Source organism: Juglans regia, chromosome 3, assembly GCF_001411555.2.
Source record: "Juglans regia cultivar Chandler chromosome 3, Walnut 2.0, whole genome shotgun sequence".
NCBI lineage: Eukaryota > Viridiplantae > Streptophyta > Magnoliopsida > Fagales > Juglandaceae > Juglans > Juglans regia.
This window is the reverse complement of record NC_049903.1, coordinates 23,685,666-23,698,828: the sequence shown is the minus strand read 5'-3', so window position 1 is coordinate 23,698,828 and position 13,163 is coordinate 23,685,666. Positions and strand designations below refer to the sequence as shown.

Sequence of the window (13,163 nt, the reverse complement as noted above, 5' to 3'; positions counted from 1 at the left end):
TGGTAGTTTAGGCATTCGAAATCTGAGGATTTTTAATCGGGCGTTGCTTGGTAAATGGTTATGGAGATACCATAAAGAATTAGAAACTCTATGGAGATTGGTGATTGAGAGCAAATATGGTGGTTTATGGGGGGGATGGTGTACCAATGAAGTGAGGGGGGCATATGGAGTGGGGTTGTGGAAACACATAAGAAAAGGATGGGGGGTCTTCTCTTGTCACTCACGATTATGCTTAGGAGACGGGGCCAGGATCAAATTCTGGTATGATGCTTGGTGTGATAACGGTGTCCTAAAGGATCTATTTCCTGATCTCTTCAGGTTTGCTAATAATACAGAGGTTTCAGTGGCGGATGTCATGGTGTTAGTAGGGGAACAAATCCAGTGGAACATCAATTTTAGCCGGGCAGCAAATGATTGGGAAGTGGACAGCTTTGCAGCCTTTTTCAGATTTTTGTATTCTCTTAAACCGAATAACCAACATGCCAACTCATTGTTGTGGATATCTTTGGGTGGTGCGTTCTCGGTTTGCTCGTTCTATAAATCCCTTTCACATGAGCTCCCTATTCAATTTCCTTGGAAAATAATTTGGAGAAACAAGGCGCAGCTTTTTTTGTATGGACAACTTCCTTGGGTAAGATCCTCACAACGGATAATTTGAGGAATCGAGGGGTGATCATCGCAGATTGGTGTTGCATGTGTAGGAATGGGGGTGAATCCGTGGACCATCTTCTACTACACTGTGAAGTAGCTCGAGGGTTATGGAACGAGGTTTTTAGAAGACTAGACTTGGGTTGGGTAATGCCCGAGTCAGTAATGGCGGTTTTGGCTAGTTGGACAGATCTAAGAGGAAATCGGTAGATCAAGGCTGTCTGGAAGTTGATTCCTATTTGCATCATGTGGAGTTTATGGCAGGAGCGTAATGAACGGACGTTCGAGGACAAAGAGAGATTGATGGAGGAACTCATTGCTTTCTTTTTTAGAACCCTCTGTACTTGGGCCTCTTCCATTAATTTTAATGGACAAGATTTCCATGATTTCCTTGTATCTAATGTCCCTACATAGTTAGGGCTCTTTATACTACACATGGCTTTGTCTATTTTTTTATTAATACAATTTGATTACTTATAAAAAAAAAATATCAAAAAAAAAAAAGAGGAGGGAGAACATAAGGGATGATGGTGGTGAGAAGGGATCTTGATGGACTTCTTTGAGATGAAGTCACTCCCAAGTCCTGTTTGAAATCCAATTATATCTTTAAAATTGTCCACACTAACAACCCATCCCTCTCCGCCAAAGGGAGATTTTAGTAAATAATCAAATATACCACTAGGGCTAAGGGTCAAGTTGGTAATTTTCTTACATCTCTCCTTCCTGAAGCCCAAGTATCTTATATACCTCCAAAACAAACAGCCCTGAATACTAAAACAAAATCACCCATAATTAACAAAACTAAGTGATTACCTACAACAACAGCAACATATCTTCATCAAAGTGTCCAAAATTTTTTATCAGGCCATCCACAATTTTCAAACAATTTTGAGCATTTGGAAACTATTCAAGCCCTTTTAATCCTTGGATTTATCAAGCATATATAACATATATATGTAACTATGTTTGATAATATTCATAGAAATTCTAATAATCCTAGATAGGTGTTACCTCTTGTATACCATCTTGTGTACTTGGGCTATGCCTATTCTTATTAATAGAATAGTTTACTTATATATAAAATAAATAAATTCTAATAATATTACATAAATATTATTTTCTTCAAGATCCAGACAAAAAAATATTGTACACATACAAACACATTTGTATCACCAACTCCAAGTTAAGCTGAAATAGAATTCGAGTAGATTAAATTGTCTTCAAGATCCAGATGGTGTGTGGGTGTGTGTGTGTGTGGAATTGGAAAATATTTTTTTTGTCAAGCATGATACCATAGAACTTAAACGATTTGAAAGTAAATAGTGCATTCAAAGACTGAAAACTAAACTATGGATTCTATGAAATCTGAGAAGAGTTTTTGGTTCAAAAGTGCTCAAAATAGTTATTTGGGCCATTAGAAATTTATTCTGTTCTATATTTGGCTCTTCTTTAGCCTAATGAGCCAATAAAAAACTTTATTTAATACATGGGTTGTTGCCGAGGTCCCTGCCAGGTACATTATCGGCATGCAAGTCTTATTGAATCAACAAGCCCTTTTTTTTTTTGTCTAGCCTTTAATTTACTATTAATATCTGGAGTATTAGCCAGGGAGCGAGGGAAAAACTGAGGCCCCATATCTTCTCCTCTTTCTACATTTATATATCCTCATGATATTGTTCATGTTGCAAGAGGAGCCCCATAGCCTTTCCTTTTCTCGACTCTTATTTGACTCCATAACAAAATCCTTATCTTCCACCCATTGAAACCCTGATATATAAGTTTTCTCCAACCATTAATCCATTAAATAGCACATTGAAACAAGCCATACAATGCCATCTGTGAGGCTCCCAGGAAAAAACCTCCAACCTTTTCTTCAAGAACATCCCTTCTCTCCCAAAAAACAGGAACATCCCTTCTTCACAACTCTATATCGTATCATTTCCAAACCATCTGAAAATTCAATCCCTAAATTACAATCTTCCTTCACCTTATTCCACCCACCAAGCACAAATAATTTTTTTTTTTTTTTTTTTATTGGCACTGGGTGTCCAGTAACAACATCCTAACTAATCCCGGGGGTGCATAGGCCCACTAAGCACAAATAAATAGGTTTTCAAATCAATCCAAGTCGAAGCCGTATGCAGCCCCACTAAGCACAAATAAATATGTTGCCAAATCAATCTGAAGCCAAACTTTAACTGCTCCTATAGAGTATCTTAATCATACTTTTACCTAAGCGATGGCTAAGAGGGATGGAGAATAATAAGAACTAGAACTTATCATGAAGAACTACGGCTACAAGAATAGACACATCCAACGCAAGTTATCAGGCAAAATTAAAAGAATTTTGATTAAGAAAAAACTTGCATACTTCTTATGTACTTGGGTTGCACCTTTCGCTATTACTTACAGAAATAAATAAATAGACATGTCCTGCTAAGCCTAACTACTATATTTATCTTCTATATATCAAATCCTTGAAAAATTGAACAAAACTTATAGAAACCTCAGGAACTTCTAGAAGATAGACCAATGAAAAGTTCCGATGAAAGCCGAGCCACATCTAGGAATTTACTCAAAGAAAACTAGTCAAGGTTTATCCCACAGGAAAAAAAAAATATATAGCTTCAGAAATAACCAGATGAGATGCCAAAACATCCTAGAACCGTGGTCTAGTTTCCATATGGGCTATAAGTCTCACCATTTGGGCTAATTTAGTTACTATTGATTCTTAGTTTTAAGTTTTTTTATGTGAGAGAGCTGCTGGATCAGTATATTTGGTAGTTTGTTGTGGTTTGATTAAACAAGCTAGAGGCAATCTAGTAGTTTCATGAGTTGCTGGAATAGGCTGTACGGCCTGAGTCCTATTTTAAATTTCACATTCTTTTTCTATTTTCATCCAATAGTTTCTACTTGGTTTAGTACTTTTAAAATATATATATATATATATATATATATCTAGAAATTCTAGTCTTTGTCAGTATAGAAGATGCAATATATAGCTTGTATGAAAGCCTTTATGTAATCCATTAAAATTTGTTGAAGATTATTATTTTTTTTATAAGTAAATGATTGTATTAATGATGATAGGCATAGCCCAAGTACACAAGATGGTATACAAGAGATAAGAATATTATTTTTTTAAATAAGGATGCAATAAAATTCCATCAACTTTTGAAGCTTTTAATGTGTAATTGACTTCACCTTGGTGAAATTACTTAGGAAATTTTGATTTCCTCAGTTTTATTTTTCTTCTTTTGTACTCTGCATTCTGTACATCAAACAGCAGTCATATTCCATCGAGATTCAACGTAACCATCCCCTATATCCTCAAACATCGAGTTTCTTCCAAGAAGTCCATCAACATCCTAGAAAGGAGACTAATCTTGTGCTGAATTTCTAAAGGTTTTCTGCATGTGAGTTGGTATCAGAGGTTAATTCTCCTCCTGCCCTGCAACCATTGGTATCAAACTCACTACTACTACCCAGCATCATTTAACCGACATTTTGGATTCAGTGCAGAGGCTGCATCAGAGCCATGGTTCTTTTCTTTCTTCTCATATGGAACGCAGGAGGGGGATGTAAAGCATGCTTTAGTTGTGATAATTAGAGATACTGCTTGAGGAAATGAAACCTCGTGAAGAGGCTTATGAACTTAAACTATGGTGTTAAAGCTGCTATAGGTTTTGGATTTAATTCTCACAAAGGGAATGCACTTGTAAAGAATAAAGATTAGTTATCATTTGTTCAAAAAGAGAGAGAAGAAACTAAAACGGACATATATGCACATTCATCCACGAATGCTCAGTAAGAATAGAGAATAAAAGTGAAAAACAGAGAACAGAAAACAGAGAGAAAGGTGTAAGAGTTTACCTCAATCATCAATATTGCATTGTCTGTACCAGCTAGCAACAAGTCCAACTCAGATTCTTCCATCTCCTTCATTGTTGGATTCACAATATATTTATCGCCAACAAGACCGATTCGAACTCCTGCAACCGTTTCTGAATTGGGAACTTCTGAAAGAGCTCTGTGGTTTGTAAATGTGTCTTAAATACAATCACATATATCCTAAATCCTCATAGAATAGGGACAATATAAAATTTGATCAGGCTTACACTGCTATTCCAGCTGCTGTGACTGCCAAAGAATCGGGGGAGTGCAAACCATCATAACTCAAAACCTGTAAGCGTGATTTGGGAGTTGAGCTTCTAGGCAAGATGAAATAGAATGCTAGCAAGATATTAGCTCTCATGTTTGATACAGACTGCTTGCACTGTGTTTTTGAGTTGATAATTATGCTCTTTCTAAAGTTAATTATGCTCTTTCTAAAGTACTTGCATTTTGTAAACAACCAAAAAATTAATAAAAAAAGGATACTGTTCATGTTAGCTTCCAAGATCAGAGTAAAAAGACCTTTCATTGATATAACTTAGGGACTAAAATGGGACTAGTTTTCTTTAATTGGTAAGATCTGAGAATGTTCTGATTAATTTTTGTGCTGTTCAGAAAACACATCAGTAAAAAAAAATCTTAATGCACCAGAATGAGCGACGGTTGGAAAATAAATTAATAAGTTCAGAAATTCAATTTCAAAGTGAACAACAGCTAATCAATCAATTGTTTCCAAAGGTCAGAGCACACAGGCATCTGATTTCTAAACGAAGCAAAGTTGACTATTTGGGAGCTTTCTTTGAAATTTTAACCCAAATAGCATGAGTGCTCATACTTTCATGAGCGTACCATGAGGAAAAAAAAAGAAGAAAAGATCAGTTTTTGCAAAGATATTATCAGGACAAATGGTAAAAATGAAATTTTTTATAGCAGAGCATCTTGGTGAAGAACTGGTTATGGAGTAATTGGTTGCCTTTAAAAGTTGCATTACCATCATGGCTTGTAAATTCAAGGCACTGAAAAAGGATTTAGAGGTTTGGAACAAACAGGCATTTGGCAACGTGGAATGTCAGAAGAACTCTCTTACATAGGAGTTATAAAGCCTAGAGGGTATAGAGGAGGTGAGAACTCTTTCTGATGATGAGAGATTACACAAAGCCCAAGTGATATCTGATCTTGTGTGGGTCATCTTCATGGAGGAGATTTCAAGGAGACAAAAATCGAGGGCTTTATGGTTGAGGGAAGGGGAAAAATGCACCAAGTTCTTCTATTGTGTGGTAACTCACAGAAGAGGAACAATACAATTGAGATGAGGGTGGATGGTGCTGTTTCATCAAATCCTATGGAGAGATAGAGGAACACATTGTGCAATACTATAAGTCCTGGTTGAGCAATTTGCATGGCGACCAAAGCTTGATAAGCTTGCATTTGGGACTTTAGACCAACAAGGAGCAGAGTGGCTAGAGTGGCCATTGAAGAAACAGTTACTTTCGCTGGTTAGGCTAATCATATAAAAGCTACGATGGATAGATACGGTATTCTAGAATCCTAGTGAACATGGTATACAGTACTACTTGATGGTGGTACTTGTATACGGCTCGCACATCAAATAGGTATCATGTGTCGTATAAAAAGAGTTCAGGAAGGTATCTCTGCAGTGCACTATGGTACTGAGGGTTTGCTTTGTCAATGATATCTATATATGGCAGGAAATATATATGGCTGTAAATAGCAGTAGTTGTATATATGTGTATAGGCGCCAACTTAAGTTTTATTTCCTTTCTTGTATTGCTTTATTCTTTCCTATTTTACAGATGATTAGTAGGTTGTAATTAGGGCTTGGCAGTTTATATAATATATGGAAACTCTCATTTGAGGGGTATTCAAGCAAACTTGACATGCTTGTCTTACACACTCACTAGTGGTGATTAGAAAAGTGCTAAAAGGAATTACTAGTGATAAAGCACCAGGACCCAACAGTTTTACCATGGCTTTATTTCAAACTTGTTGGGATGCAGTTAATGACGATATTATTGGAGTATTTCAGGAGTTTCACTCAAGTCGGCAGTTTGAAAAATCCCCAATTTTTTTGCACTTATTCCTAAAACACCAGATCAAGTGGATGTCAATGGTTGCCGGCCTATTAACCTTATGAATGGGTATATAAAATCATATCCAAACTCTTGGCCAACAAAATGAGCATAGTAATGTAGAAGATTATTTCGAAGTCCCAAATGCATTTGTAAGAGGGAGGTAAATCTTGGATTCGGTGCTTATAGCCATTGAGTGCTTGGATGGTAAGCTCGAGCAAGGAGAACCAGGGATACCGTGCAATCTGGACATGGAGAAAGCCTACAATCATGTAAATTGGAAAACCTTGTTGTACTAGGGAGATGTGGCTTTGGGGAGAAATGATGTTCTTGAATAGAGCATTTGTATTTCCATAGGCGCTTCTCTGTATTGGTGAATGTCACATTGAGAGGTTTCTTGGATACAAGGCAATCTTATATCTCCATTGTTCTTTTGTCATTGTTATGGAAGCTTTCAGCTTTGGAGGGAGACTTCTTTATGAGATTTTCAGTGGGAGGCTTAACTAGCCACTCCGACCTTTTTTGTTTTTGATAAGAAGAAAATTTTATTAATAAGAACGAAATAGGCGAAGTTGTACACAGGACGTATACAAAAGAAAACACCTAAATACATTCTAGGAAGCAGAAAATGATAACAAAAAGTCGCGAACGGAAGCTCCATTAATCGCTAAAGCAGAAAACAATTGCAATAAAGACTAACAAAAAATTCCGAATTTCCTCCAAAGTGCGCTCCTTATCAATAAAAAACCATTCCTTCATTTCCAACCAAATACACCACATAAGACACAAAGGAACCATCTTCCACACAGCAGCCACTCGAGAGCAACCATATATCACGTTCCAACACGCAAGAAGATCCACCACTCTCAAAAGCATCACCCAAGCCAACCCAACTCTACTAAAAACTCCATATCCCACAAAGCCTTTGCGACCTCAGAACGCAAAAGTAAATGATCCATGGATTCCCCTTGCTTCTTGCACATGAAGCACCACTCCATAACAATAAGGCCACGCCTCCTCAAATTATCCATTGTCAAAATGTTCCCAACCGAGGCTGTCCATATAAAGAAAGCGACTTTGGAAGGCACATGAGACTTCCAAATATGCTTCCAAGGAAAAGGGGGGCTATGTTGAACAGTCAACACCTTATAATATGAACAAACCGTGAACTTTTTTCTTCCCATAGGCTTCCACAACATCCTATCTCTCTCATTACTACCTATTCTCAGGGAACATGAGAAGCTGAAAAAATAAGAAACATCATCAAGTTCCCAATCTTGTGCATCTCTAATAAAACAAACATGCCACTGCAAAGAATCATTAGAATGAACTAACAAATCAGAAACAGAAGCTTGCCGATCAGAAACCATACAGAAAATAGCCGGAAACACTGTATTAAGGGCCCGATCTCAAACATCAAACCAAAAACGGATCCTAGAATCCTCTCCAACATCATAGCTAACATGTTTAACAAACTCTCCCACCCCTTTCTAATGAACTTCCAAAGACTCACACCATAAGCCACCTAGCCTCCTTAGAGCACCAACCCCCCCAATCACACCCATATTTCCAATCAATCACCTCCCTCCATAACTCGTCTTCTGATTGATATCTCCACAACCATTTCCTCAACAAAGCCTAATTGAACATTCTCAAATTACGAAACCCCAGCCCTCCATTCGAAATAGGAGCACAAACTTTATTCCAACTAACAAGACGGAATTTAATTTGCACGCCCATGCCACCCCATAGAAATGCACGAAATAACTTCTCAATCTAGTTTGCCATCCCTACAGGCAATGGAATTAAAGAGAGAAAGTAAGTTGGAAGATTGGAAAGTGTACTTTTGATTAAGGTAATTCTACCCCTTTTGATAAATACAACCGCTTCCAACCAACCAACCTTTTCTCGATCTTCTCAACCACCTCATCCCAAATAGCCTTAGCCTTGAAATTTGTCCCCACTGGAATGCCTAAGTATTCATAGGTAGAGAAGCAACTTTACAGCCCAAAAAGTTCACCCAATAATTTATATCCCCCCCCCCCCCCCCACCAGACCAAGGCCCAAAACAGCTTCAAAACATAACAATAGTCCTTACAGTTTGAACTTGATCACAATCCGCATTACAAAAAATAAGAGTATCATCTACAAGAACAAGGCAAGAAAGTGTGATAGTCCCATTATTGACATTTCCCACTGAAAAACCGGAAAGAAACCCCCCCCCCCCCCCCCCCCACAGTAGCCTCCATCATTCTACTCAACGCCTCCATGGTAATAACATATAGGAAAAGAGATAAAGGGTACCCTTGTCTCCATCCACGAGAACTATAAAAGAAACCACACGGATTGCCGTTACCTAGCACTGAAAACCAAGAAGTAGAAACACAATGTCTAACCCACGCGCACCACCTCTCCCCAAAACCACATCTCCCAAGCATATAGAAAAGAAAATTTCAATTCACATGATCAAACGGCTTTCCCAAATCAAGCTTACAAAGAACACTAGGAACACCCTCCCTCAATCAACTGTCTAAACATTCTTTAGCAACAAGGACACAATCAAGTATTTTGCCTACCCTGAACAAAAGCATTTTGAGGCTTAGAGATAATTTGCTCCATTATTGTACTCATATGATCAGTAAGCACCTTCGAAATTATCTTGTAAACCCCACTTTTAAGGCTAATAGGGCGAAAATCCTTCAACTCTGAAGCCCCATATTTCTTTAAAACAAGAGCAATGAAGGTGACATTAAGAGATTTTTCAAACTTATGGAAGGAAAAGAATTCCTAGAAGACTCACAACACATCTTCTTTCATGACATCCGAACAAACTTGAAAAAAGGCCATGGAAAAGCCATCCAGACCCGGGGCTTTATCTTTGGCCATCCCACTATCCACATTAAAAACCTCATTTTCATCAAACGGTCTCTCCAACCAGCTCACACAATGAGGATCTAGAGAGCCAAAGACTAGACCATCAAGTTTAGGCCTCCAAGAAGCTGGTTCAGTTAAAAGCAATTCATAAAACTGCACTATATGATCTTGGATCTCAGGTGGAGATGAAAACACATTGTTATTAGAATGGAGTAACTCTATGACATTACTATGCCTATGAGAGTTAGCCATTCTATGAAAAAATTTAGTACATTTATCCCCCTCTTTTTTTTTTTTTTTCTTATAAGTAAAAATATATTAATATCAATAGGTGTAACCAAGTACACTGAGTGTATACAAGATAGAACACCTAGCCCATAATAGAGAGCCCTAAATGAATATCGCCCAAAGAGGGAGAAATTAGAAACCTATCCAATATACACTAAGCCCTATTGGGACAAAACACGCCTTCCCAAAACAAAGCAAGTCACTATAACTACCCCAACCCTTTGTCTCCCACACAATGAATACTTCACCCGGATTATCTTACGAGGACTGAGGAAGGCTTTATGCCTTCCCTCTAGTCCTCCCTCGACTTGTACTACCTCTCTTTGTGTTGTAGTTGATTGTCCAAGTAAGACGCTTTAACTCTTTGCTCTTCTTAAATCTTGATTTTGTTTCAAGCGAGTGACCTGCCTCAATTGCAGTGAGTAGTGCTGTGAATTGGTCGTCAAATCCTTCACAAGTAATCCCCACACACTACTGTATCTCATTAATCTTTTGCAAAACCCAATCCGATGATGATCCAGCTATATTGTTTAATGGAGGAAGAGATAACAAGGGGACAACATCTTCCCCAGACACAGTTCCCAACTGAACACCAGGTCCTAAACATTTATCCTCACAAGGCACCAACGACAAACCCATATTTAAATCCCGTAACTCCTCAACAACTCCATTGGTTCTCTCCAATGGTAAAGTCATGGTCACCATTGGCGATTCTGCGTTGGTAGCAAGTCCCTTCATCTGTGGCGACCCTTTATGTGCAACTTCAACAGACCCTACATCTCCTTCAGACCTTGGCATTACACCATTTTCCTTCAACTTCGACGTGGGAGCCATAGTTTTTTCAGGGAGAGCACTGACCAAGGGTGTAACACCGACTATCGGTCTTTCCTGTGGCGAAGGGCATTCCATTACGAATGTCTCTACACCGATACCTAGAATCCACTTCAAATAACCTGGTTTTCCTTTTGACCCGCCATACTCTCCTAGATCTGGTTATAAGGACAGGACCTAATCCGATTTTCCGTTCTCCTTTATTAGAGTTTAAAGGATTCGGGCCTATCTTACGCTTGTTTCTTACGACCCTATTGCCTTCAACTGAAAGCAAGTCTATTTTTCGTAGACAAGAAAGCGATCGTTGCCTTCAACTCGACAAGCTGGGTTTCCATCTCCTTTAATGTATTGTGCATCACGACAAGCTAGTTCTGAACTTGTGTGATCTACAGGCCACTTTCACAGTTCCTCTCACTCTGAGTCACCGAAGCATGACCCGTCTTCAGAGCTGCCGCATATGATTGCCTCGCCACCGTGGTTGTGCCTGGGTCTTTTTGTTTCAACTCCAGGTTAATGTTCTCATGATCAAATGTCCTCTTCTGGCTTTCCTTGACCCATCAACATGAAAAGAAAAAAACATATCCGAGGCTCTGCGTAATTCAACAACAAACTTCTCCCAACCCAAACCTTCATACCTTTCAGGAATGACTACAACACTCCGCCGGCCTCCTCCACCATATTCGGTGACAGTTAGATACCTCCCATGCACATTGGAGCTTTGTTGAGCAACGAATGCTCTGTTTCCTTCGTGCAAATGTTTTGTAAAATCCAAATTTCTCCCCACCTGTAATACTGCTTCCACTCTAGCCACTAGTCATCCTATACCACTCCAACCCATAGCTACAGACCTCCAAACCCTTCTACTCCTCTCCTCAATTTTTAATGAGGACCTCCATGCTTCTGGTAAAAACTTAAAAGCCTTTGATTCCACCCAAAAGCGCACCGATTGACCCATATTAAGTTCAAACCTTCGATTTCAGATGTAGGGGCTTCCCAAGCTAAAGAGCTTTCCAAGCTTCACTCCTTTTTGCACGCTTATGCAAAGATACGAGCACAAGCTGCGAGAGGGACATGACTGAAGAGCTACGGAACCCAGCTGCGGATAGGGCTTACGGGACCAGATCTTGACAACGGAGTACTCTCAGCAAACTCGCTGGAAGCCAGCAACTCTTTCTGTGTCGACAGCACAGCCAACAGAGTCGTCGGTAGTAAGCGCCACTACACACGGGCTCACTCTGAAAGATGACAAAGAGAGAAACTTGCAAAAGTCCAGGTCGCCGGAGGGAGGACTGACGCCGGACAGCCCTCAATGAAGTCGTCGGGGCCTGTTGATCTTGTCTGTGACAGTGGTAAGGTGTCACATGCCAGCTAGGGTGGCCTTAGGGTGGCGGCGAGTTTGGGTGCCCTAGGGTTTTCTCTCTTCGTGCTCTATTAGGGCCTTTCCGCATTAATCTCCCTCTTTCAACCAAAGGGCTCTGTACTTCTTTTTTCCTTAACAATGCCTCCTTGGAGATAACCTCATTTTCCTCCACAACCTCCAAAACATGCAACTCCTACAAAAGAGAATTTTTCTAGTTGGCAATATTGCCAAAAACTTTAACGTTCCACTTCTTCAAATTAGACTTCAAAACTTTAAGTTTACCAACAAAAATAAAACTAGGAGGGCCTGAAAACTGATAAGAAGACCACCAACTCCTAACCCTATCAATAAAACCATCAGCTTCTAGCCACATGTTTTCGAACTTAAAATACCTTTCACCCCCATGAATACCTTCACAATCCAGCAAAATGGGGAAATGATCTAAAAAAACACGAGTAGGTGAATACGGTACGGTCCGATTGGTCCAAAGGGAGTTTTTGGGACCGAACCAAACCCCTTTGGTCCAGGATTTTCCCACCCTGGACCGGATTGAACACCCATAGGGACCGGACCGGACCAAGTGCATACACCCCTTACAAGGGATAGATCCAAGAGCTCCAAATCGAAAATAAACTTCGAAAAATCCTCCATCGCCGAAGACATGCTAGGTTGTCTAGAACGCTCACTAGGGAACCGAATAATGTTGAAGTCCCCACTCATACACCACGGCATATCCCAAGGATAAAACTGCCAATTCCTCCAACAAGAGACTCCTTTCCCTATCCGAATTTGGCACATACACTCCCGTATAAGCCCACTTGAGGATTTGTAAAAGAACACGCCACAGAAAAATTCCCTACACTCATCCACCAACTCCACCACTCTATTGTCCCACATCAAGAGAACACCTCCAGAAGTGCCCGAAAATGCCACATAAGCCCAACCCACAAATAAACACCCCCACAAAATACGATTTATACTTCTATCAATAAAACATAACTTGGTTTCCTATAGACAAACGATATCAACCTTCCAACTACAAAGTAATGACCTAATACGAAGACGCTTGTTGGAGTCATTGATCCCCCTCACATTCCAAGAGATAATTTTAGGTTTCATGTGAAAAATAAGGTGTCCTCCCTTTCAATCTGTCCCTCCCAACAATTCCCTCTTTAATG

The 13,163-nt window shown here is 39.4% G+C and overlaps 1 protein-coding gene across 1 annotated transcript in view; it reads right to left on the bottom strand.

Annotated features, from left to right (window-relative positions):
- Window positions 1-13,163, bottom strand: part of LOC109000860 (polyribonucleotide nucleotidyltransferase 1, chloroplastic) — a 77,985-nt gene that overhangs the window by 35,295 nt on the left and 29,527 nt on the right. The window contains exons 6-7 of the mRNA XM_018977874.2: window positions 4,767-4,831; window positions 4,522-4,678 (exon numbers count right to left, since the gene is read on the bottom strand). Of these exons, the coding sequence (XP_018833419.1) occupies window positions 4,522-4,678; window positions 4,767-4,831 (222 nt within the window). The remainder of the gene's footprint in view (window positions 1-4,521; window positions 4,679-4,766; window positions 4,832-13,163) is intronic.